Below are 27956 nucleotides of genomic sequence, written 5' to 3'. Positions count from 1 at the left end.
TTACTTTAACTGGATTACTTTCAATTACTTTTGGATTACTCCAATACCAAATATGCTAATAAAAGACAAAAGAAACTAAATATGAGTAAAATGACTAACTTGTGTGCAGGCTTGGGTAGTAACGGAATACATGGAACGGCAAAAATTATGTTGGCAAGCTGTTTGGATTTATTTTCATTTTGTTTCTGTCGCTTTTTATGTTAGTTTTGCCGGGGATCAAAGAGATCAAAGCCAGAAGAGAAAGCTTACCACGTGTTGTGAGTCATCATTTTATTCATATTTAGTTTCTTTTGTCTTTTATTAGCATATTTGGTTGGTATTGGAGTAATCCAAAAGTAATTGAAAGTAATCAAGTTAAAGTAACCCTACCCAACCCTGCATACACCTGTATCTTATTATTCTGACCATTTAAAATGACATTTTTGACAGCACACGTCGTGGGTCATTTTCATTTCCACTGCCATTGCTATAGCTGATTTGTCTTTTGGTTTCTGTTCTAGTTTGGACACTCCATTATTTGTATGGTGCCCACTTGTTGGTTGGTTACTTGGTTCCTTGCATTCTACATTTACGATTTCGGTCTTTGTTTCTGGCTTAGACTTTGTCAGGTTTGATTTTTTTGGGTCCTCTTGTTCGTTTGTTACTTTGTTCCTGGTTTTGTCAATAAATACCATCCTTATTATGAGCACCCCTGCCTCCACCAGGGCTTCCTCATATTTGGTTCCACCCACACCTTTTCCATCAAAATTGAAACCTAATTTATACTTCACACAAATAATTTATGACAATGATAATGGTTCTCAGCGAGGAATTTGTCTCAATCAGGGTGCAGCTCAGCCTCTGCTCTGTGAATGTCATAGCTAACAAAACACCTCTGGCGGTATGCCAAACTCATTTGAAACATATTTTTAAAATGTAGCTGTACGTGTTCAGACTTTTCAGAAGCAATGTGGAACAAATGAGAAACTTTTGTCGCTAACAAACTGGGCATGATTCGGCTTAAAAGTAACAATGCCAGTGGCTTTTTCAAATTCATTAGTTAATGTCGGTATCTACAGTAGGGATTCACTCAAAAAAAAAAAATCAATAAAGATAATGACCACCACCTCAAAACATTTTTATTTATTTTTTATTCATCAAATACACAAGCTTAAGCCTAAAAAACAGTGCAATCAATTATTATTCATACATTAAGCATTAACACTTACATATTCACATCATAAAATATATACATTTATTATTTAATTTAAAAAATGCATTGTCATCAGTCATAACTGTATTGCATTGGTCTTTAGAAAAATCAACAAAAATTCACATTTGTACTGTACAAATTTTGTGTGGAACAGTGCACGTATTGAACACTTCAGCCTTAGAATGCATGGGAACGAGATGCCGACTTGTTTTTACCCATGCTTAATTTGGTTTTCTCATGTATCTTGGTTCATGAACACTCTTTACTGTGCAAGTGTAACTTGTTGATCTTGTCATTAATTAATTAGTGATTATTAGAAGATATACAAAAAAAAACTTCCCCCATTTTTCTCCTTCAGAGTCGGCGGGCTCAAGCTCCAACTACACTCTGATCGCAAACAGTGGCCGTGGTATACTTACTGTGGATCATGTACACCATGGCCTGGCCACAGACTGCTAACAGTCTGCATAAAAAGACTGAATTAAAAAATTGTACATAACATCTTACATTCTTCAAAAAGTTCTGATTTGTACACAAGTAGGTGCATGATATATACTGTAAACAACAGTACACTGTAAAGAGGAGATTCCACAAGCTACCAAAAATGAGTTAAAGCAAATTTCCTCTTTAGAAAGAAGGCAGAGTGAGTACTCAGAAAAAAAGGGTCTGCAGTCATTCTTAATGTATGACTTTGCAGTTACCATTAAGATGACACATTACGCCGTTTAGTACACGGTAACAGTCTGGCAATTAAGCCAATTCAGAATAGTCAAAAGCTCATTGATCTTGCTTTTTACTAGTTTTCTTTTATTAAAGGGCATTTTTTTTTGCAACACAGCTCACCTTAAACAAATTTTGGTGCAGACTGAACATAAGTAGTTTTACTTAAAAATGGTACCAGCACCAGCAACTGCGAAGATTGCTCCCGATGGTAAGTTGTATTGTTATCACTTATTTCTTACTTGTTTTATGCCAGTGTTTCAAGAGAAAGTGTAACCAATCTCCCCAAAAAGTCGTGGCCACAGCTTTACAATAAAAACAAATGAAGAAAGGGATCGACTTATGAGATAACAAACACTTCAACAAGGGCGGCCACAGAATGCATACGGTAAAAAATGGCAAAAGGTAATCCAATGTTGACGATTGCGGCCCAGATGTTGAAGTCGTAGAATTCAGTTTCTGCTGGGTGGTCAAATTGAGGGCGAGCACCAAATGCCGGCATGATCCATAACTGGTGAAATGGACAAAGTTTAATAGTTGGCTTCATAGCACAGGCTTAAGTAGCACAATTTCTTGCAGTAATTTTAAAAACTATGGATGGAAAAATAATTTCCTTCTATAACTACTTTATGTTTTGTATTTAATTACATGCACAGTTGTGTAGCCAAATTATATTCAAAGGATACTCACAATGATGTTGGCCAGCAGCAGAAAGACAGAAACTTCCTTCAAGAGCCTTCTCTTCCATGAGAGTTTACTTGGGTAGTGCACTATATTTCTGTGCTGTATCACTGGAGGGACCTCTAGGTCCGGTTTAAACCTGATTTCCGACCCCTCCAAGTGGTTCACTTCTTTGCTATAGTGTTCCACTGCGTAGATGTTGGTCACTGTGGTTACTGACTCATGGTGCTCCTCGTGAAAAGGCTCCCGGTGGAGACCTTCAACTATGAAGAAGTTCTGTAAGGCGATCTGGAGCACCATCAGAATAGCCCACGTAAGGTTAAGCCTGTTAAGATGGCCTTTGGCCCCGGATGCCACCATGGCGACGATCGTGAAGTAGCTTATAATGAACTGCCCCATGGAAGTTCCCACCAGCAGCCCCACATCCAAGCTACGTGTTGGATTCTTCTCTGAGTCATGCTCCCGACGATCCAGCTTATAGATAGTCACGCCAACCAAAGTGGCCACCAACATCAGGCTTACAATCACAATGTTGATAATAAAGTGGATCATCAGCGCTTGGTCTCTCTTGCTGTGGTCATTTTCTTCATTCTCTTTCATGTCCATTTCGTAGACAATAAAGGTGGCTAGGCCGGCGAAGACCAGGAGCACTCCCACCAGGGGGCCCACCACTGCGTCTCTGAGGTGGAACTTGTGAGCGTGGCCGTGGCTGTGCGGGTCGTGGGCCTCGCCTAGACGGCCCACATTTTTCCACATGACATAGGCCATTGCAGAAGCGAAGAGGCTGTACTCGATGTTGAACGGGTACAGGTAGAAGTAGGCCTCTTTGAACAGGCTGCAGGACGAGTGGCTGCACTTGCAGTCGTCCTCGCCGTAATTTGCTGTGGGTGTTTAAGAGAATGAATCGGGGGTTATCGTCTTGCCTTTTCAAATTGCTTCTTGGTTACCTTTGTTGATGTACATCATCCGTCCCCAAAACTTATGGGAGCTGTTGTCGTGGTGGTCGTCCGTGTCATGTGTGTCGTTGCCGTGGTGGTCACTGCCGTGGTCACCACCGTGGTCACCGCCGTGGTCGTCACCATGTCCACCATCTGGGTGGCCCGTTTGATGGAGGGACTCGTCAGTGACCGCAGCCATCCACAAAACCAGATTGATGGAGAGAGTGAGCATCAGGCCACACCTGCACCATGCACAGGAAATTAATTGTTTTGATTTGATTAAAAATAAACTTTTTGTTCACTGGTCATGCTAACAAACGTTTAACAGCACCCAAGGGTTTAATTAAAACAAAACATTAGATAATCTTTTGTTTCACAAATGTGATGTTTCTGCGTTATCTTGGTCTATCAATAAGGACAGGCAAAACATTTGCATTGTCTTCCGGTATATAGCGGATGTCAGAGGGGTTTTTGTGTACTGAAAAGTATGTGCCTTAACCGGAATTAAATGAGTCTATATGCTACTTCCTGGTTCCAGGGGAACACAAAATAGAAAGATGGTGCCAAGAAATCTGTTGACGTCATCGTGACACAAAAAAGTTTTCTGTGGTTGCCTCAACAGTGCGACCAAAGTGGACCGTATATACAGAATCAACGATTTTTAACCCAATTGCTGAATATCATTAACCGTTATTGAATGGTCGACCTCTCACACAAAACCACAAAAAGGTATATAATTTAATATGTAATTAAAAACATTTAGGCTCTAATCTGATTTCTCCATTTTCCTCACTTAAGGATGACTATATTTAAGGATGACTTCATAAGACCACAACCCAATTTTTTAAAAACCTTTTTGTGTTGCGTTTTGAAAATATAAATAAGAACAGTTTTATTTTAACTTGTTGAACATAATGAACAGCAGAGCTTAAACCTCTGCACTGCAATTTAGCCGTCTGTTCCTCACTGAGAAGATATGTATAATTGGCACTTACACTTGAGCTTTAAACTTCACATAAAGCACATCATGTCAGAGTGAACAATGACATTGGGCAATAGTGATGTAGAATATCCTATATATTATGGAATACATCCAAGTATTTAAATAGTGTTTTTTTGTTTGTTTGACCACATGGTTCTGCTTGGCTAAGATTTGGAGGACTACCGGAATTCGTAGTCACTCTTTTGTCCAAGTAGTTGGAACTTGAGTCTATTTTCAACTTCCCGAGATGATTCAGAGAAAAAAATTCTGGGGAAATTACAGTACAGCAATGGAGTAGCAAAACCAGTTCATAACAACTTTTTTAGCATCTATCTATCTATCTATCTATCTATCTATCTATCTATCTATCTATCTATCTATCTATCTATCTATCTATCTATCTATCTATCTATCTATCTATCTATCTATCTATCTATCTATCTATCTATCTATCTATCTATCTATCTATCTATCTATCTATCTATCTATCTATCTATCTAAGTTTTTTAACCAGAATTTGAGCCCATTTTCTAAGGTCAAAGATTGCAACTTCTTTTACCGTGTAAGGTTCCTTTGGAGCTGTACACAGTCCTTTGCATGGACCCACATGAAATACGTCTGCAAACAAATATACCAGTTTAAAATTTTGACGATATTTAAGAAAAACTTTTGCCCATATATACCTGCACAAAAACGAAAACAAGCTGGATCACGGGAAAAACTATATTAATGGCCGACTCGCATTCTAGGTAGCCGACATAGCTGGCAATCTTGAAAATATCCATGATGATACTGAGGAGGCCAAATAGCACCATTCCTCCTGCAGAGCAAGTGGGTGGACATTGTTAGGACTTATACATAAGGACATTGTCACCCACAACCCCAAGCTACATACCCCTCAGCCACACAGGTCCGGCATGTTGGTCCCTGTAAACCACGGCGTTTTCCATCCTGGCCGTGTAAATGATGTAGTAGATCATCCATATGCAGGTGATGATGACGATGATGACCAGAAAAACTTGGAGATCAGACAAGTTGATGTCGACGTGCTCGTAGGCACTACCGCTCACCAGCGCGATGCCCAGCATCAAGATGTTGATGAAGATGACCCCGGACAGAATCCATCCCCAGTTTCTGTCTCTTTCCTTACTGTGAGGTCCGACTTTGGTGTCGGGATGGTCGGGTTCATCCGTGTTTTCCGCGACGCCGCTTTGCAAGGGGCTGTCGTGGCCCTGTACTTCCCCGTCTTTGCTCATTCTGCAGGGTTCACAGGGGTTTCCGTCCGCTAGGCAGTTGCATCGGTAGCTGGTGTTCAAGCACATAATGGATCCTGACGACAAAATTAAGGTTAAGGCGGTCCTGTGTAATGACGTGACTGGTTTGACAAGCCGGACCACAGTTTGCCATTCCCACAAAAGACCCGCCCAAGTTCAAACTTTTCCGTGAATGCAATAGGCATAATTATCACGTTGACATTGCAAAAAAATGAAGCAGTTGAGTTATTCGGCTAATGGCCCACAGTTTTCACCACTTACCAAACTTGTCATGCTCCTCACACTCCAAACATTGGTTAAATTGAAGATTCAGTTCTTTCATCCAAATTAAAGTTAAAAAATTACAGGCTTCGGATTAGGGTTTTGATTACCAGTGGGAAAAACAACTAAACTTCTATAATAAATTAAAAAGAATAGTGAACTGGAAAAAAATCTAAATAGTTTAAAATTTAGCATCTAAAATATTTTTAATCAAATTTTTTTCAGTTTAAAAGTTTTCATTTTCAACACGACAACATTTTGAAATGTGAACTAACAAGAAAGAAAATGGTCGACAACATGAGAACTACAGATTTCTCGTATATAGATAAAACACAAATGGAAATTTTGTTCTTCCGGTTTTGTTGGGTCATTCTTTGAGATTTCTCAGTCTCCAAATATAAATGAATTGTTCAAACAATTCAAAAAATTGTACTTGGACTGTACTTAACGTTTCATTTTACCTTTGAAAACAGTTTAAGTAGTTTATCTTTCTTAAAACCGATACCTATTATTTAAATTTGTGTGGTTCTCTTAGATATCATTTTCATGAACCTTATTAATTTAATGACATTTGTTTACTCATGCATTTGTGACACCTGTTTTAATCATGCTTATGTATTACTTTTAACTATTCGTACATTTATTTGATCATATATACAGCACATTTTATACAATAATGCTATGGCCTGGGTTATATATTTAGTTTTTCCTACTGTAACAAGTCTATTTGGTAGTAAATGAGTAAATATCCTTTTTTAAATACTGCTTAACAATTAAAAGCTGTCGAAGTAATGACAGTAGCAAATATGTGCATGCTGTTGGTTGGTTCTAAGCAGTGCCATGCACTTGCACTCATTTAAAACAACGGAAATTAAATGTGGTGGGAGGTTGGACCTTACCTGTTGGCTGACCTGGCCGCAAGTGTAAGTTGCAGAGGAGTTCATCCCCCTTTTATAGCATCCCAAACACAGCCGGAGGGGCCATGAATGTTCAATAAATCTGATGTGAGCAGAAAAGCATATTATGGCCAAACAAGGCATGTTTTGCTCAAAATATTCCCTAAAGTTCAACACCTGATCCCTGGTAAGATGTTTTCTCACACATACTAGAGAACACAGAAACCGGTTTCTTCCAAGAACACTTACTATGAATTCTGAAAGTATATATTTGGTAGTAGAGGGCCTACATTTACCTTTAAAATGGCTTTTTATAACAAATGAATGAATATTTCTTTTGCGTGAGTTTATATTCACTTTATATTCACTCATGCTTATGATGCATTGCATACATAAATTGTCCATTTACTGGGGTTTGGTTGCCACATTCACTACTGATAACAATTTAGTGATCCTTGAGATTTGTTTTCCCATATTATTTTAATTGAGAATTACTAGGTCAATAAATTGATGCACGAAGGGTTTTCCGATAGATTTATTATTATATTTTTTTTGCTAAATACAATGCTGCTATATTGTTCATGCTGTTTATGTTTTATGCTCACCAGTCAGTATCCACATTTCGCTATCTTAATAAATCTTTTTTTGGTGGAGGGGGGGATACAGAAGTGATACAACAATACAGGGTACAGGTACTTCATTTTTTATTGTACATATTTTCTTATTCCTATTTATGCGTGCACTTGTGGTGAAGCTCAAATTTCGTTATACTTGTATGATGACAATAAAGCATTCAATTCAATTCAATTTAATTGACCTGTATGTAATATTTTGCAGCTAGCAGGTGAGCGGCAAACCCAAAAATCCAAAGATCTTTGAATTGTGCGGTCTAAATCTCAACACAATGGGGATTTTCCAACAGGCGTGATGGGCAAGTGCGTTTGCTTATCTTTTATTTCCCACCTGAAGGGAATACTTTCGGGGTTTTAAGGTTATTCAAGACCCCAAGAAAGAAATATGTGTCGTGCATATGCGTGTAGCCTGGAGGGTGAGTCGCGTTAACCTGTTGCCCTCCCAAGTCAACATCTTATCCACTCCTTTGTCATGCTGGTTTCAATTGGGCGCCATGTGAGAACAGTAACTTTTTATTTATCTATTATCCTTTAATTAGCTGCTGCGCAAGATGCTTGTTAGGGTGAGGCTCATTTAGGTGCTTTTTAATCATCGCAATGAGATGTACGAAAAAAAACTTTCCTTTTGCACGCCTGAGCTTCAGGTCGGAAGTGAAGTTAATAATAACGATGTAGCGCGCACCAAGCACATGACAAATGCTTTTTCCACCCGTGAGTCTGTTGCAATGAGGAAATCTATCTAAATAGCAGTAAAGGCATTTTCCTTCATTCAATTGTTTCTGAATAGAGGCCAACATTTTCCATCTTAGATTCGATGACTCAGAAAGCATGATTTGCCCATACACATTCTGCTTCTTGAGACACCCTCGCTTGAGCCGCCAAGCAATATATATATCCATCCATCCATTATATGCACTGCTTATCCTCAGTAGGGTCGCGTGGGTGCTGGAGCCCATCCCAGCTATCTTCAGCCAGTGGGCAGGGGACACCCTGAACTAGTTGCCAGCCAGTCGGAGGGCACATAGAGAAAGACAATTCGCTCGCTCATTCACACCTAAGGACAAATTGGACTAGCCAATTTATCTAACATGCATGTTTTTGGAAAGTGGGAAAAAACCGGAGTGCCCGGAGGAAACCCACGCAAGCACGGGGAGAACATGCAAACCCTAAACAGTAGGGTCGCGGGGTGCCGGAGCCCATCCCAGTATCAGCATCATCGGGCAGTAGGCAGGAAACAAACCCAAATGCACAATGTTTTCACACCAACAAACTGGTTGCCAGCCAATCGTAGGGCACACAGGGACAGACAACTCGCTCATTCACACCTATGGACAATTTGGACTGGCCAATCCACCTGAAATGCATATCTTTGGAATGTGGGAGGAAACCGTAGTGCCCGGAACATACAAACTCTGCACAGGAAGTCCGGTAGCTGGATTTGAACCCACACAGGAGGTTCCCAAGACCTTAGAACTGTGCCGCACACACGCTAACCACTGCGCTGCCGTGCGGAGTTTGTATGTCCTCCCCGTGCTTGCGTGGGTTTCCTCCGGGCACTCCGGTTTCCTCCCACATTCCGAAAACATACACTTCAGGTGAATTGGCCGGTCCAAATTGTCCCTAGGTGTGAATGAGCGAATGAGTTGTCTGTCCCTGTGTGCCCTGCGATTGGCTGGCAACCAGTTCAGGGTGTCCCCTGCCCACTGCCCGCAGATGGCTGGGATGGGCTCCAGCCCCCCCGCGACCCTAATGAGGATAAGCGGTACGGCTAATGAGATGAGATGAGATGAGATATATGAGAGAGAGAGATAGCACAGTTCTGAAGTCATGGGATCGAATCCAGCTACCAGCCTTTCTATGCGAAGTTTGCATGTTTTTCCCGTGCTTGCGCGGGTTTCCTCGGGGAACTCCGGTTTCCTCCCACATTCCAAAAACATGCATATCGGCTTAATTGGCCTGTCCAAATCGTCCCTAGGTGTGAATGAGCGAGTGAGTTGTCTTTCACCTGTGTGTGTGTATATATATATATATATATATATATATATATATATATATATATATATATATATATATAACTTCCAGGAAATTCTTAACTGCTCTGAATAAATTCCCGTGTTAATAAACCCAAGATAGTTCACCCTTTTGTTTGTAGAACATATACTAGACTTTGTTTAAGCTATTATTTAAACTATATTATATATTTATCTAAGATTATAAGGCCACAGTCTATCGTAATTACTGTGTATATTTTAAAAACACATCAATGCAGTTTTGAAACTTGTTTGAGAAGTCATTGGTGTTGCAGAATACTACAGGTACTTCTTCTTTTGCTTATCGTATTTTTGCTTCTTTTGTTCTTGTTGGGGTTTTTTATCAATGAAATTGTCTATCATGCCAGTTGTTTTCAACTCGTACAATTTTCATTGAAAATTACTGAAAGAGCCAGAAAATATTAATTTGCCTGCGACTGGCTGGCAACCAGCACCCCCGCGACCCTTCTGAGGATAAGCGGTGCAGATAATAGATGGATGAAAATAAAGAAAAGAAAAAAGACAGAATAAATGAATGAAATGATAAAAAAGGTTAAGAGAGAACAGGGAAAAGGCAAAACTAAAGAAAATAAAGACAAAAAAAGAACAACAGAGGGTATGAAATAAATAAGCGAAGACCGAGGGAAAGGGAAAATGAATAGAAAGAATAAAAAAGACATGCAGTGCATAAACATATGCATACATACACAATACAGATAAAAGAAGAAAAAAGAAGGAAATCAAGCAAACAAGAAGAAAAAATGAATGAAATAAAAGTCAAGGAAAATAAGAAAGTGAAGTCAAGTCACATATATTTGTATGGCCCTTAATCACAAGAAAGAAAGAACAAAATAAATAAATAAATAAAGAAAGAAATAGCAGGAAAAAAGGAACATATAAGAAGACAGTTTTTATGGTTTTTGGTGGGCAGTAAAATGGTGGATAATCATCTAAGTGAGCCTTATGTATAATAATTTGTGTATTTTGGCCAATTATTTCAATCATAATTCTTTTCTTATGAATGACATTTTAGCACTAGAACACACTTTCTTTTCAAATGAAGCCAGTGTTTTTCTGAATATTGTATTCCTGATTGACAATAAATATCAAAATCAATACATGTTTTTTTTAAACCTATTAAAAAGGGGGGAAACCAAAACTCTTAGCATCTTGTTTTGTCTGAAGAATTTTTAAAAACGACATTTGAGAACAGCGGAACATTTTAATTCGAATTTTATTGTGGAAAAAACGGTTTGGCCCAACCTTGTCCACAAACTAGCTCCGGCAGCCCCCAGGTAAATTGAGTTCGAGACCCCTGATGTTGAGGGTCCCCACCGTGTGTGAATTTGTGCTCAGGAGCAAGTCGGCCACGGGGGAGCAGTGTTCAGGCGGCTCCGAGGAACATTGAGCGCGTCGACGCTTCCCTGGATACCAGGGACGCGCATATCCCTCACAAGTCCGGACTCGGGAGCGGGTACACCGAAGCTCCGCCGCGGTGGGTCGGCAATCGCCAATTGGACTTCCGCTATGAGGACAACGACAAGGACTCGCGACGGCGGTAGCGGAGGCGGCGGTACCGGCGGAGTCGATGAAGCCAGACGGACGAGAACGGACTAACGGGGCGCCATGAATGACAGGTACCACAAGGCAGCCCGGGACGGCTACTTGGACCTGCTGAGGGAGGCCACCCGCAAGGACCTGAACGCACCCGATGAAGATGGCATGACACCGACGCTATGGGCGGCCTACCACGGGAATCTGGAGGCTTTGCGGCTCATCGTGGCGAGGGGGTGAGCAAAAAAAAAAAAAAAAGCCACATTTGTGCACTTGAAACTGTTTCTGAATTAGCGAAGCACAGGCATGGCGAACTCAGTTTGGCACTTGGGCAGACTTTATGTTCTCAGGTGGGCCAGATCCATACCTGTCAAGCTCCAGGGCTCCATGCCCTTACAAACTGTCGTATTTTCCCTTACAAAATACAAAATAATCTTACACCATATTTTTTTTTCAAACGTGCTTACTTATGTAGTTTAACATGTTATATTGTACATGTGTTTCGTTTCATCATATATATTGTTGATTAACATTTTGTTGTGAGATACTGAGTTGCTCGACATGAATGAGGTTTATTATAAAAAAGTTCAAAAATTAAGTCACTTGGACGTTCACTGTAGAAAGAAAAAATACATGCAAATATAATTAAGTAGAATAATACATTTTCTTATTCAAATTATGAATTCATTTTCTGCATTAAATTATTGTTGGTAACATACTGATTAAAGGGATAACCACAAACCTTTTTTTTCATTTTCTCCTTTTCTACTTCCTTTTTTTCTTAACTTCTTTGTACAACATAATAATTCCTAATATAATGCATCAAAGCAAGTGAGCCGTTTGAGAGCCGACTCTCTTTAATGAGTTGAACTGAATTGGCCGGTTCTCTAAAAAGAGACGGACTTCCTTTCACTACATCAAATCGCTTACTTCGGTTTGCAACGAAAAAAACATACCGAGATAGAGGTTACCGCGGCGAATTGTTTGACTTGATTGATTTGCAGTTTCGTGATAGTCTGTGTATACCGGAAGGTGCCCATCATTGACAAATTTGCGTTTTTCCGTACAGATTTTCTCGTACGTCGTACACGTCTTAAAATGCATAATAAACGTACTTTGTACGGCAAAAACGTACAGGTTGACAGGTATGCAGATCAGTAAAACAAACGTCAACGCCAAATATTTAAACATTTCAATACTATGTGTCTTGTTTCTAATGGCACATAAAACAACTATGCTTTATCATTTAGCCTTCAATTGTAGCCTATCCTACAATACAGAGATTGGTAACCTATGGCTCCCAATCCACATAATGGCTCTTCTCATGAGTACATCTGGCTCAGAGATAAAATGGAACTTGCACAATTAATGATTGAATTGACTTGTTGGAAATTGATTGTAGCTTGCGGACGACACTAAATATGAATAAGGTTCAGTCCAGATTATATAGGGCACAATCTCAACTACAGTTTACAGTCAATGTGTCACACCAAAACACCCCGTTTTGGTTGTACTTTGCCTAACAATCCGTTATACGGAAGCTCTATAAACAATCCATCTTCACTGTAAAGACACTTTATGATGAGAACCCACAGAAGAAATTGTAAACGGCCAAAAACTTTAGCATAGCACCCTGAGCAATTTGATTAGGTGAGCGGTAGGATTGGGTGGAGCTATACACACAGTAGTTGTTGTGTCTGCAAAAGAGGTGAATACGTTGGTATCACCGTTTGCAGTATTTTTTGACATTTTTTCAGATGAACTTTGCTCGCGCCTTTTTTTGGAACTATTATGTAGGACAAAAATGATGGTTAAAATGAGCCTCAACACTGTGGGAGGGAGACACATTTTAAGTTGTTATATTTATATTGATATGGGACACAGGCTCTGGAATTATTATTATTTAATAGATTTGATCAAACTATCAAAATTCACACTGTGAAATAAAATGTGCTAAAGAATTAGCTTTGGTCTGTAGAGCGGGTTTGGCTATTTTGTCGATTTTTATATTAATGTATGGCTCTTAAAAAAATGAAGAAAATATAAAGTGTAGGGTGGGAATTCCCTCCTCTGTATCAATCTCACAGAAAGAGTCAGAAATGACTCTAGCCACCTCCCACTAGTGCACAGGTGTCAAACAGGCGGGGTGGGGGGTGAAACCTGGCCAAAACTTGTCTTGTTTGGATCCTTCATCTATTGTGACTCACAAAAAGGGTGGTGAGACTTGTTTTTTTCAAGCAATGTCCTGTTAACAGTTGCTATTGATAATCCCAGGTCCTGTCTGTGGTCTACGCTGATGTGTCATTTCTGTCTGCAGCGAGCAATGACGAAAGACATGCTATCGGTTCTTGCTATGATGTGAAGTCAAGTCACATTTATTTATATAGCCCTTAATCACAAAAATCTCTCAAAGGACTGCACAGGATTACAATTACAAAATTGCACAATTACCTGATCTTAAACCAAGGAATAATTGATGTTAACTAATTAAAATGATTTATTTCGTTTGATAATATAGTTCAATGTTGAAATATTTACTAGAATGTTTCCCATCAGGGCAGCATGGCGGCTAAGTAGTTAGTGCGTCCGCGGCACAGTTTTGAGGTCATGGGATCAAACCTTCCTGTGTGGAGTTTGCATGTTCTTCCTGTGCGTGGGTTTAGTCTGCGCACTCCGGTTTCCTCCAACATTGTGGATAAACGGTACAGATAATGGATGGATGCATGTTTCCTATCAAATGTCCATGTTCTATTAAAATTTTGAACCATCCTTTTATTTAAGTATGTATTCATTTATGTATTCATCTATTTATTTATAACTAGCTTTTTAAAAAGAGTAACATTGGCGCCCATCAATGTTAGCCCTTTAAACTACCTTAAAACACAACCGAGGGGGTAACTGCGATGGGCTCCAGCACCCCCGCAAACCTACTGAGGATAAGCGGTGCAGATAATGGATGGATGGAAGGGAAAATGCTTCCTTTTCCTCTCAAATGTGAATGCTTTTCCATTACGTTGTCTTCAATGTTGTTAACTTGTTGATATCAAGAAAAGGGACATTTATGAAAAGAAGCTCCTCACATAGCACCTGAAGTTGTTTTTAGCTAAATCTGGTTTGGTCCCTTATAAACCTTTTCATCCCCCAAATATAGGTTTCTAAATTTGAGCTATGTTTAGCCCACACATTTTAGTCTAAATTTGGGCAAAATTTGTCACTGTTGGCCTTCTAATACCTTTAAAACACGTTGTTGTATTTTTGATCAAATTTCCACAAAATAAAGACATATTTTGGACAGAACTCTGGCATATTTTCAATATATTTGCCAAGACCTTTTAACCAGTCATTGCTGATTGGGTTACTTGTGAGAACTGACAACATATCTTTGAAACTAAGCCATTTTCTCCTTTTGTTAATGATTGCAATTGCCCTTATTTAGCGATAATATAATATAACATATAATACTCTTCCCCTATCCTCTCTTTAAACTCTCTTTCCGTTTCTGCCTTATTCAACTCTGACATTTTCACCTCTTCCATCAGACTCTTATAAGTAGCCCTCCACGAGCCATCTATTCTCAGTTTTCCTTCCACATAAGAATGATCAGACATAGCAATCATTTCGCCTCTGTAAACATGCACATCCAACAATCTACTTTACATCCTTTTCCAAAACCACCACATAATCCATCAGTGCTATGACCACCATTTCCCCACCATCCACTCTGACAAAAGTATACTTATTTACATCCCTCTTTTTAAACAATGTATTTGCAATCACCAACTCATTTTCACGCATAACTCAATCAATTTCTTCCCACTCTCATTTCTTCCTGGTACTCCATATCTACCAAACACATTTTCAACCATTCCATCACCCACTCTAGCATTCAGGTCACCTAATATGACCCCTTTCCAGCCCTCTTTCGCACTTGCCACACATTTGGACAAATCCTTCCAGAACTCCTCTCTCTCCCCAGCACTTCTTTCTGAACCAGGTCATATGCACTTATACACATCCATACTTCTACTCCCCACTTTAACCTCACCCACATCAATCTCGAAGATATCTCTTTTCACTCCACCAGTTTTTCCTTTGCTTTCTCATTCACAAGCACAGCCACTCCTTCTCTAGCATGTCCACCCGAAACTCCACACTTATTATTATTATTGTTGTTGTTGTTGTTGTTGTTGTTGTTGTTGTTATTATTATTATTATTATTATTATTATTATTATTAGTAGTAGTAGTAGTAGTAGCAGTAGTAATTTTTAGTCTTTACTAGAGCATTGACATTCAATTTTGATGCTGTCACTCTTTCACTATAACTTGTACTCAAGCTAATTCAAAGTCTGCTATTCAAAAAAAAGTTGGCTCCACAGAAAGAGAATCTTTCATGTGAATGCTTAAAGATGTAAATGTAGCCCGGAGGGAGATAAAGACAAGTGACTCGAAGCTTTCTAGCTGGCTGCAAATAAACCATTGTGAACAAAATTTTAACAGAACTCCTCATTTGGTCTTTTTAATGGGAGTCTTCATTCTGAGTATTTTATCGTAAAGTGGCTAAACATTTGCAATGATCAAGTTATTATACTTGTAAAGGTATTACTCTCCAGAATTGTCAACAATACTCTTACGTTTAAACTTTAGTAGACACTTAAAGTAAGGCAAGAAGACATCAATGGATTTTGCTTTGCAAGGAGGGCTGGTAGAACAGCTCCCAGATAAGAAAATTTCATTCCTTTCCAAAGCTTTCCTTAAAGCCCCCTCTTATTCATGATATATTCAAGGTTACAAAAAACAGATAAGCCTTTAAGGGTGTGGAAAACTCAAAGAACAGCAGCATGATTGGCCTAGAGTGACACTGACGCAATAGTGAAAACAAAAACGAACAGTGAGTCCAAATAAGAAACTAGCGTCCCATGAAATCTCCTTTGCACTTCTCCAATTGTAACCCACTTATCAGATTCCAACACAGTGTAACAATACCAGTTTGTATACTGTATGCAGTGTCTGAAACTCGTGACAAAAAGTTACCGGACACCAGGGCAGACAACGCTGAAAAGTTGCCTACCCACCCATAAAATTCCCTGCCCCATTTTTGACAACTTGAAACACAATAAGACTACGAATCGCAAAAAAAAAACAAAAACATTGTTGCAAAGTATTAAGGATTGATAATCAGAATATATAACAGAACAACACTTTAAAATTAAGTTTATTATAAATCTACTTATAACATTTATTGCATGTATATGAAATCGCTGTTTTCCATCTGCCATCAGTATGTACCTGTATTTACTCATCTTCATTCATGCAATGTTTGCGTTGCTTCGTCTGCTGCAAGCCACGTGAACTCCTTTTTCCACGATGCTTTTAATGTACGTTTACGTTTTGTAGCATCATAAATTTTGTTAGCTTCTGTTGAATATTTCTTCTGGGGCTGAGGTTTTGACTTGATTCCAGGTAAGGATATGTCAGAGTGTGCAGTTTCCTCAGGCGTGAGAATATAAGCAGGACATTGTGGTTCAGCTTTTAAGCATATTTATTCCTCAACAGCAAGCAAACAACAACACAGCTCCATTCAATACAACATGGCGATCAACAATTTGCCAAACGAAAAATGCATGCGTAATGACGTCACACAATGGAAAACATCTTACCGCAATATCACGAATAAGAGCGCTATTAAATTGACAAATCTTAACAATTCTTAACCACTTATCAATTTTTCTTGTGTTCTCTGTGCGTTTTCTTTATAAAATGATATGCAAATGCGCGACCTTATAACGCTCAGGAAAGTCCGGAAGCACAAAGTTATTTGACGCAGGCTTCTGATCGGCTGCCGAGTATGCAATTTGCTAAACCAACCAAAATTACGAAATTTCCAAACCGATTAAAGATTTTGAAATCGGACTAAAGCAAACGTTTGATTTACAAAAAAAAATTGTCAGCCACTCGGGCGGAGATGTTTTGTAAGTTGAACGTCCGACGTAAAAGATGCACGCCCCGGCGTCTGGGCAGACGTTATTTCAAACACTGCTGTATGCCACACAAACCCCCCAAATAACAATGGCATGTTGTTTTAAAATTTGATCAACATACAGCATTTTTCACTCACGAATTAACATTACTGATAATTTCATACTCTCATTTCTATTTTTTCATTGTAAAATAGACACAAAAGGGACATAACCTGTCCTGGTCTTAAAGTAATAATACTTCAAACTCCGGTTCAGCCAGTAAGTAAAACCAGTACTCGTGTATCCCAATCACACATACAACATTTGCATTTACCTGTTTATTTCATTTTCCTTAATCTGCTGTACAAATGACTTGTTCTTTTATGAAAAAAAACAAAAAACATTTCTGCCCTTGAGCACCAACAAACCTTCCCATCTGCATTATATCAGAATGGTTTATTTTTAAATATGAGCAATTGAAGATGACCAGAAGATAGTTAGTCAATTTTAACGCCTAGCAGGGTGGTTTAATGACAAGTCTGAAATGTCAATACTGCAAGGTCATATGCGAGTTATCCCGTTTCATTAAATGCTCTTCAGCCATGCGTTCCCTCTTCAATATTTTACTGCGCACTCGCCAGAACGTTCACGTTGTGGCCCGTTAATGAGTGAGTTATGACGCCTCTCTTAAATGGCTGCACTGTTATCTGTGCAGTTGCTCTGACACTTTAACAAGAGCCGGTGCCCATCCTTGTGACTTTTACAACGTGGCTGTTATTACAAAAGATCACGCTTAATTAAATAAGAGTTGGATTGTCTGTTACTATATAAAGCAGCGTGGTGCTCCATGTGTCTTTTTTTACATTTGACTTAAAGTTAGCTCCTTTTCAAAGCAACAATTGGCGGCCAGGATGAAAATTAGCACATCCGGGTCCGAGACGATGGTTCTCATCCGGAAAAGGGTGGGATGCTTTATTTTTTGGTTGGGGACAAGATCTTGGGTTGGAGGTCTGGGCTTCCCTTATTATGCTGATACCCCCACTACGAGACCCATGATAAGCGAAAGATAATTAATGAATGGATGGATGGATAAATAGTACCCTAAAAGGTCATGGTGCCAGTGTCCTGATTCAACGAGTTTTACTTCAAGGGATGCCAACACTCCAAAAAGCTGTTTAATAATATACAATTATCCTGCCCATCACTATCCCAACACATGATAGAAACTGCCACTGGCTGCTTTTCTGTTTCCACTCTCTATAGGTAATATTAGAGCTATAGAAGTGCCTCAACTCTATTTGATTTATGAAAGTATGCATAGTTGGGGACAAGATCGACAGTGGCTGATGTTTTTTACCCCCCAATCCCCTATTTAGGCTCTATCGCAAATATTTTGCCATATTTTCGTTTAAAACAAACACAACAAAAAAGCTGTTCTGACTTCTAATCACTGTTCCAACAAATAAAGGCTAAAAAATTGTCAGTTCAGTTAAATTATTCTAACAAGAAAGGAGTGGAGAGGTGTTGTGAAAGGATAGTGGGGTTGTGGACACGTTCTTAAGGATGGGCTGGGCACCCGTATGATGCGGCAGGGGTAAACCAATGAAAGCTGTCGGGCCCTGCTGTTGAACAAAAGAGTGTGTTGTGTCACCCTGACCCGAGTGACATGGCCACTTTCTGGTGTCCCATTTCATCTGGAGGGACGAAAGCATGACCGACTTGGGTGCCGAGGTGCCTAACTTGTTTGGGTGTTTGGGCAATTGGGTTGGCCATGGTCCAAAATTTTGTGTGTGTTTTTTTTGCTATTTATTTCCCTTTTATTTTCTTTGATATTGTATGTGTGTGTCTTGCTGTCGGTCACCCCTCTTGAGGGATATGACCAAGGTAGATAAATAGATAGAGTCTAACAAGATCCCCGTATTAGTGCTGTTTATACAAAACTCTGTCCAGGGAGAGAAAAAGAGGCCATAGCGTGAGTTACTGCTGGGATGGTGAAGAACAAAACAGGCTCAGTGTTAACGGCTGACCTGTTTTCTTGCATGTCTGAAAAATGGGCCCATTATGAAGTTTTTTTTAAAATAAAAGACTGGAAAGTGCAAAAATCAGATAAATAGGCTTTCCACTAGGTCTTTCACATGTACCTAATCTAATCCTAAATTTAATGCAGGTAACCAACCTTTTCAAAGGCAATGATACAACTAGAAGCTAGCAAATTATGTGCTATACTAAACAAAATCCAGCATTTCCCACAGAACCCATGCGAACCTGCCCTTACGTGGTAAGGATATGCCATTCTTCTAATGACACAAGCCTGTCATAAAGGTACTAACATGGACTATAAATAACTGCAACGGAGTGATAATGAGGCTGTGTCACAGGAAGATGCCTGATCTCTGAAAGTCTGTCATTTAAAGCAAACATCCCGTTATATGATAACACTGGAAGGGTAAACGAATGGAAGACCCATGTTTTACATTCAGCGTTTGACAAAGTGATACTGTACATAAATTATCACACTATCATAAGCTTTTTCCCCGCAACATATAAGCTGAGATAGGAACGTCATAAATAACTTTTTGAAAACATTGGTAATTACATGCCATCTTTTGGCATTTATTTATTGCACATTGATAAAGGTTTTGTAATCCATCGGTCAAAATATATCACAACCACTATTTCCAATTTACTCAGGGCATGTCTAAAAGAGACAGACTTATACAATATCACCTGTAGAACACATCTCATACAGAGTGTTATTACGTCCTCAACATTGAATGCAGTTTCCAGGTTATTTGATTTAATTTAGTTTTTAGGTGGTACTTGGTGTTGAAGCTCGCGTTAGGGAATCACTATAATTATGAACGTAAAGCTAAAGCTGTAGAATTTAAAATCTAAAACAACAAGTTCATTTTTGCGACACATTCATAAACTGCCAGGCCCCTGCCCCCAAAACAACTTCACAGAACATTACCCATTCGGCTCTTTGAATTTGTTTGGTTTGAACCATTTTTATTGACACTTTTAACAGCAAATAAACAATGTGAGGTTTGAACAATTTTTATCGACACTTTTAACAGCAATTAAACATTTCATTATATTATTTTCTAACAATATGAGGTTTGAACAATTTTTGTTGACATTTTTAACAGCAATTAAACACGTTTCCTCAATACAACCAACACCAGGGATATGTGGAAAGGCATTCAGGCCATTACCAAATACAAGCCAACCACCGCCCCAGTGCAGGACACTAGCATGGACTTTCTGAATGACCTCAACAAATTCTTTGGAAGGTTCGAGGCACAAAACGGCACCCCTGCAGCAAAAGCGGTTCCAAATCAGGACGAAAGAGCACTCCACCTGGACTCAACCGACGTGAGAAAGACCCTGAGAGGTGTCAACACAAGGAAGGCTCCAGGCCCGGACAACATTCCGGGGCGGGTACTTAGGGAGTGCGCCGATCAGCTGGCTTGTGTACTAACAGACATTTTCAACACCTCGCTAGACCAAGCCAAAGTACCATCATGCTTCAAAATTGCCAACATCATCCCTGTGCCAAAGAAACCCCAGATCTTATCATTCAACGATTACCGGCCCGTTGCACTGACTCCTATCATAATGAAGTGCTTTGAGAGACTGGTTAAAGAGCACATCACCTCCAGTCTCCCCTCCTCATTCGACCCCTTTCAGTTTGCCTACCGGACAAACCGCTCCACCAGGGATGCCATCTCCTCTGCGCTTCACCTGAGCCTGACACACCTAGAGGAGAAGAACACCCATGTGCGGATGCTGTTCCTGGACTTCAGTTCAGCATTCAACACCATCATCCCACAACATCTGGTAGACAAAATGAGACTCCTGGGTTTCAACACCCTTCTGCGGAACTGGCTGCTGGACTTCCTCAGTGACAGACCCCAATCAGTGCGGATAGGTCAGAACATCTCAGATGTCATCTACCTCAGCATGGGCTCCCCCCAAGGCTGTGTCCTGAGCCCCTTGCTGTTCACCTTGATGACACACGACTGCGTCCCTAGGTCTGCCACAAACCACATCGTGAAGTATGCTGACGACACAACAGTGGTGGGCCTCATCAGGGACGACAACGACCTGGCCTACAGAGAGGAGGTGGAGCAGTTGGTGGCCTGGTGCAGGGACAACAGCCTGGTCCTGAATGTTGACAAAACTAAAGAGATCATTGTCGACTTTAGGAAAAACCAGCCCAACCATGCCCCACTTTGCATCAACAACAAGGCTGTGGAGGTTGTCAGCAGTATCAAGTTCCTAGAGGTGCACATTACAAACAAACTCACCTGGTCCGTGAACACTGCATCACTGGTTAAGAGGGCACAGCAGCGCCTGTACTTCCTGCGGAGGATGAGGAGAGCCCACCTGCCCCCACCCTCCCTCATCACATTCTACAGGGGCACCATAGAGAGTATCCTGACCAGCTGTATCTCTGTGTGGTGTGGAGGCTGCAGCGCTACCGACTGGGGTAGTGTGAGGAGGGTAACGAGGACAGCAGAGAAAATAATCGGGACTACACTTCCCTCCATTCAGGACATTGGCCAGAAGCGCTGCCTATCCCATGCTAAGAACATTATCAGGGACCCATCTCACCCCCATCATGGACTGTTCACTCTGCTAGCCTCTGGGAAGAGGTACTGCAGTGTGCGGTGCAGGACCACCAGGTTCCGCAGTAGTCTAGTCCCCCTGGCCATTAGACTGTTAAATGGTCAATCTAACATATAGTTAACCTAAACCTAAACGGCTGCTAATCTGACTTTTTGCACTACTGGCAGTTCTTTATAGCTTGCCACTCCTTGCACATTTGCTCTCTGCACTATTGTACTTACAGCGTTATTGTTACAGTGTTAATGTTACTGTTTACCTGACTTGTTAACCTGAATGCCCATTTTGCACATCTGGTTAGCTACTCCTCTTGCACTATCGGCACTATGGTAAAATACTATACGTAGCCATAATACAATACAACTTTTACTTATATCTGTACATTCGAGGAAACTGTGCGGGTCAGATGTATCGACATTTCGTTCTGTATACACGTGTACTAGAATGACAATAAAGTAGATCTGAATCTGAATCTGAATCTGAATCTGAACTTTCACAATTTCATTATATCATATTCTAACAATATGAGGTTTGAACAATTTTTATCGACATTTTTAACAGCAGTTAACCAGTGTGTAAAGGGCAATACTATTGTGCAGGGGCACAGCTCTGTCTTCTCAAGTGGGGATATACCACACTTTTTACTATAATTGTTTACAATTAATTTTAGTAGTTTTGTAAGATAAGGTGCATCGAACAAGTGTGCTTTTAACTTATGATACAGGATGTGAAACATCTACATCACACCAGTCATGAATAGACTTGAGGAATGTGGCGTGACATCATCCGCCATGCACAATTATACTGTTGGAGCTGAAACCTTTTGAAAGCCCTGACTGTAACAGGAGCCAGGCGGCAAAGCAACAGCAGCGACAAGCCAAAGCTCAAATTACAGCACAGCCTGATCAGCAACTCTGTGACTATCGCGGGGGTGACAAATAAGTTCACTGCCAACAGACAGCCGAGGGTGGCACTGTGTTATGAAAGTTTAGGTTCAAATTTTCTACCTGTCACATTTTTTGCCACCCAAACTCTAGTATTTAGGACCCATTTAGGCTGCAGTCTAAAGACATATAAATGAAAACATTATCATTTTGGTAACTGAGGGTGGTAGGGGGAGCCAGGATGTTTAACTATGCATAAAGTAGACTGCACCTTCTTCTGCATTTCTGCAAATATGACCAGCAAGAACTGTTTTTTCTATCGCGTGAGGGCAAAAGTAAAGCGCGAAACAGAATTATGCCATGCTGTTGGGCAGAAATCTGAGATTCAATCTTGTTGCTGACCATATTCTTGTCTTTCACAGTGGGAACCCTGACAAGTGTGACATATGGGGCAACACGCCACTACACCTAGCTGCTGCCAATGGTCACCACAACTGCCTTTTCTTCCTGGTGTCGTTTGGTGCCAACATATGGTGCCTGGACAATGACTACCACACGCCGCTTGATATGGCTGCCACAAAGAATCACATGGACTGCGTCCGCTACCTGGACTCCATTGCTTCCAAGCAGATGGGCCTTAATCCCAAGCTAGTTAACAAGCTGAAAGAGCGGGCGTTTCGTGACGCTGAACGGCGCATCAAAGAATGCGCCAAATTGCAGAAGAAACACCATAAGCGCATGGAAAAGAAATTCCACAAGGAGATGCCTGAGGCATCTGTTTCAGATGTCATGAGTTTTTCAAGTTACAGCAGCGGCTCTGTTAGCCACAAGGTGCACAACTTCACTGCAGCCGCCGTCAGTGTGCCATATTCCCAGGTCAAAATTTGTTTACTTTTAACAATGACAGTGACAGTGATTTAAACCAAGATCTGTCAATGTGATTGAATGAGTTAAAATGTCAATGGCTATATAAGGCTGAGGGATGAGGACCACACACTATGGAAGGATACATAGGCAGATGTGAAGACAGATGCAATGAAAGAACAACATACAGCTAAGGGCTGAATTTACAAAGAAGACAAAGTAAACATCGATACAAAAATATATGAAGTACATTTGAGCTATAAACAAATGGGTAACAAGGTCAATTAACAGAAAAATCAATAGATTGATACCCAACCACAAATCCAAAAATAGGCCAGATATATGATCATTATTATCGGTGTGTAAGTGCACGCTCCCTCCGGAACTGATGCGGTCTGTTGCTGTTCCCCCACTGTGCGTCTTAAGGTTTCCGAAAGCTTTCTATTTCTTTCGACCCCAAATGCCGACTCTTATGAAGCTGAAGAATTACACTAGCCAGGCAGGAAATTAGACTTAAGTAGAGAGCTATATCTGTTATACAGCGAAGAAAATAAGTATTTGAACACTCTGCATTTTTGCTATTTCTCCCAAGTGGGAGAAATAGCAAATACATATTTTCTTACTTATTGTCTTCACTGTATGTCACATCAAAGCCTTTTGCTAAACAGGTCAATGAGTGACACCTATTGTGGCCAAAGTTCTGGAAATAATATCCACTAGGTGTATCGAGAACAAGAAGAATGCTATTGTTTACAAGTAACATCAACACCTGAGCTGTTCTTTTAAGAGGAGCAAACTATTCCAGCAGAGGCAAATACAGGTAACTAGGGAAAGACTCTTCCTACAAAAATAGATTACAAAACCCACACAACTATTTGTACTTACACATCCATTTTTATAAGGTGTTTTTACAGTTTTAAAATGATGACAAAATAATTATGCGTTTGATTATTGAGTCAAATTTGTAGAAATTTCCCATCCTACCTTGAGATAGTGCAAGGTCTGCCCTACAAAAATACATTATAGCCCACACAAATAGTTATTCTCGGTTTATTAATTGTGAAGTCTATTATACTTTAAAAATACTTAAAATACTGGCTGGCAACTGGCTTAGGGTCCCCTGGCCATTGTCTGAAGATAGCTGGGATGGGCTCCAGCACCCCGCGACCCCTAGTGAAGGTAATCGGTGTCGATAATGGATGGATGAATATTTTATTAACGTTGGCGCAATCACTCAGTGATCTTGTGATGCCCCTTCCCTCCTCCCAGTGTAAGATTTCCAGGCATACGCCGCAAACGCAACATATGCGGTGTGCATGGTCGTCTTGCAGGTTCCACGCAGAAGCTAAATGCATCTGTTACAGCTGGATGTGAATTAGGCGTCAGATTAATAAATAAACAATGAAAAAGTGCGCAGCTCCTGAAACAAAAACAAAGGAGTGACCGTTAAACATGAATAGGACTCAACCAACATTCAAGGTTTACAGACCAACTAAACAGCCGATGGATGGACATACCTGTAGGGAGATACAGGACACAAGGACAGAGACAAACAAACACAGGAAAAAGGACAGTTGACTGACTGAATTATAAAAAGGCATGTAGATAGGCATGTAAGAGTCATTAAGATTCAGTCAAAACATCCTTTGTTTAATGATTTGTTTTGTAAGTAATGAAAGTTTATGTTGTGTTGTGGTCAGGCAACTCTTCATGCCACAAACAGAGGGAAGACAAAGATCCAAAAGAAGTTGGAAAAAAAGAAACAAGGAGACGGGACCTTTAAGATTTATGAGGATGGGAGAAAAAGCGTACGCTCCCTCACAGGACTCCAACTGGGCAACGATGTCATGTTTCTTAAACCTGGCACATACGTCAACCCAAAAGATTACGGCCGCCGCAATATCCGTGACATGTTCCCCAGAGACCACAATGACGACGCCATCTCACGTGCCATTAGTGAGCCGGACCTCCACGGGACCAATGCGGATCACTCAGAGGTCAGTACAGACTCAGGACATGATTCCCTGTTCAATAGGCCAGGTCTGGGTACCATGGTCTTCAGGAGGAACTATGTGAGCGGGGGGATGTTTGACTTGGGTGATCCAGATGGACTGGATGGCTCAGGCAACACGGTGCGTTTACGCAGTAGACTTCACACTCACCGCAGTCTAGATGAAGATAGCATCGGGAGTGCCCGCAGCCTGCAGGAGAGAAACATGGAGGAACTGCCCTGGGAGGAGGTGGAATTGGGTCTGGACGATGATGACGAGGCCCACACTAGCCCTCTGGAGGTTTTCTTAGCCACACAGAGCATGAGCGAGTTTTTCTCCATCTTTAGGAGGGAGAAGATCGACCTTCAAGCACTGCTCCTGTGCTCTGACAATGATCTTAAGAGCATTCACATTCCTTTAGGGCCTAGGAAAAAGATCTTAGATGCCTGTCAAAGACGCCTTGAGACCATTCAGGACCCAGAGTGCATTGATGACACTGAAATGTGAGTTGTTTGTTCATCCTTCCCTTTTTTACGTCGTCTATAACAAGAAAATACCCCGGCTGACTTTAGGCAAATAGTATTTTACACGCTGGACAGATTATGGATGATTAGTTGTGTGGGAACTTGTAGCCGCATCTGCAAGACTTGCGACACCTAGGTTTTGTACAAGGTCATGAAGGATGACAACCTTTAGTGGACTACTGTATACACAAAACTCTGAATAGTGTGTGCTTTGAAATTGATTATTAAAGTAACATCCAGCAGATTTTATCCTCAGGAGGTTGGGCATTTTGTCTTATACCCTCTACGTAATTTGACATCATGGTTGCTCCATAATAATAATAATAATAATAATAATAATAATAATAATACATTGTATTCCGAAACGCCTTTCAATCACTGCTCCCTTTTTTTGTTAAACTTAGCTGTCATTCGTTATTTCCTGATCCTTGAGTATCTGTGCTGTGAGTTGATCGTGAGAGGAAAATGGCCAACCCCTGAGGTGAATAAAAACAAATGGATTTTGTGAAATATTTTGTAATTGAGTTTTAGTAGAATTAGAGTTGCAAAACACTTTTCTATAACTCCACAGTGTTTTGGCTAATTGGTGGTGAAGGATGATGGCATCTATGTTATTTGGGATTCAGCTAATGACCAATTATGGTTCTACTTTAGAATACAGGTGAACAGTGATTGCTTGTTGGCTGACCCCGAGGCAGCACCAATGACATCATTCCTTGACACTAACTCTACAATTGGCAGCACCCAGAACAAATAAGGACAAATTTAAATAGTCAACTCATTTTGTAAAACAACTCTTTTCTTTCATGTGTCTTTGATCCTTGCAAGCCAATCAATGATGTCGTAGCGCTGAAGAACCTGACTTAGTTGTGTTAAAAAATGCTAAATGTGCTAAATGCTGCACCATGGAGAGATTTTTCTTTTTTTAAACAAGATACCGACCTGAGTAAAAAGAATAACTAGATGCATTCTTCTACAGCACCTACTTATATTGAAGTTGAGAGGCTCAAATGTCCATTACTGACCTTTGTACTACAGTTACATCACTGTAAAACCACAAGGCTCTGCGTTAGCATGTACACTAAGAAGCCACTACAATTAACTTCATGTGGACTTTTATTGTATGAAAATGGTAATATGTACATTTTCCATTCTTGTGGCCAGTACAGCTCAACTCAACTCGTTTTGACCGTTTTCACGTTGACTACTTTTAATTCTACATTTTTATGAATTTTGAAAGTTAAAATCAAATGTTTGTTCAATGTTTAAAAAGTTTTAAGACATTTACAGTTGCTAACAAAGTCTTTTTTTTCCCCCCGCCATTATGTTGGACAGATGATTCAAGTTTGGATGGAAGCATCGCTGCAGAGAAAGAAGACATAACCAACTACCTCTAGAAAATCCATGGAAAGATTATTAAGTCACGTGGTTGAACAAACTTGTGTCATGGGACACATTTGCCCCTGTGGGGCTGACCAGGGCTATTATGCCTGTGCATTCAATTTACTACACTAAATGCACCAAAAACGCATTTTTTAAAGCATGCTCTCCCGACGTTGTTCACCGAAAATGGCGTTTGCTTCAACTTTGTGTTACACAAAGTAAGTTTAGGTTCTGCCAAGGCAGGAGATCTGCAGATATGCAGTTGGGATTTACTTCAGTGTATGTGGACACACCACCTTTTGACTTTATAGTACTTGCCTTTTATGGTTTGTTATACTTGCACTGTTGCACATGCTGTATAGTGCATGTTGAGTCAATATAGATAATGTCTGTCGAAATGGTACCTTGGGACATTTACCATCCCCGTGTATATCAGTGCACAAGAACGCAGTGTCAATGTGTTAGTATTTGCTTTATATTATGTAATAAATGCCCTAAACCTCATGTTAGATGATATTTTCTCAGCCTTTGTGTTTTTTTCCCAAAGTGTAGGTATTTCATCA

General features: G+C 40.2%; 2 protein-coding genes across 4 annotated transcripts; one reads left to right on the top strand and one right to left on the bottom strand.

Moving 5' to 3' along the window:
- Nucleotides 1–1103: 1103 nt before the first annotated feature.
- Nucleotides 1104–7041, bottom strand: LOC148373661 (proton channel OTOP2-like). Its single transcript, XM_088353623.1, has 7 exons — nucleotides 6948–7041; nucleotides 5409–5843; nucleotides 5197–5333; nucleotides 5073–5131; nucleotides 3541–3773; nucleotides 2603–3474; nucleotides 1104–2423 (listed from the first exon to the last, which is right to left on the bottom strand). The coding sequence occupies exons 2-7, from the start codon at nucleotides 5833–5835 to the stop codon at nucleotides 2253–2255; spliced, it is 1899 nt and encodes a 632-aa protein (XP_088209749.1). The 5' UTR covers nucleotides 5836–5843; nucleotides 6948–7041; the 3' UTR covers nucleotides 1104–2252.
- A 3921-nt stretch (nucleotides 7042–10962) lies between these two features.
- Nucleotides 10963–27897, top strand: ush1ga (Usher syndrome 1Ga (autosomal recessive)). Of its 3 annotated transcripts, none has more exons than XM_088327820.1 (4): nucleotides 10963–11396; nucleotides 23054–23462; nucleotides 25196–25989; nucleotides 27346–27897. In XM_088327820.1, the coding sequence occupies exons 1-4, from the start codon at nucleotides 11233–11235 to the stop codon at nucleotides 27347–27349; spliced, it is 1371 nt and encodes a 456-aa protein (XP_088183946.1). In that variant the 5' UTR covers nucleotides 10963–11232; the 3' UTR covers nucleotides 27350–27897. The 3 variants fall into 3 exon arrangements, with proteins under 3 accessions (XP_088183946.1, XP_088183934.1, XP_088183939.1); XM_088327808.1 differs by having other exon boundaries at nucleotides 23054–23507; XM_088327813.1 differs by lacking the exon at nucleotides 27346–27897 and having other exon boundaries at nucleotides 23054–23507; nucleotides 25196–25993.
- The last annotated feature ends 59 nt before the right edge of the window (nucleotides 27898–27956 follow it).

This window comes from Urocampus carinirostris, chromosome 1 (genome assembly GCF_059441175.1).
Source record: "Urocampus carinirostris isolate Australia breed hairy pipefish chromosome 1, RoL_Ucar_1.0, whole genome shotgun sequence".
Lineage (NCBI taxonomy): Eukaryota > Metazoa > Chordata > Actinopteri > Syngnathiformes > Syngnathidae > Urocampus > Urocampus carinirostris.
The sequence above is the reverse complement of the archived record's forward strand: the minus strand, read 5'-3'. Positions and strand labels throughout refer to the sequence as shown.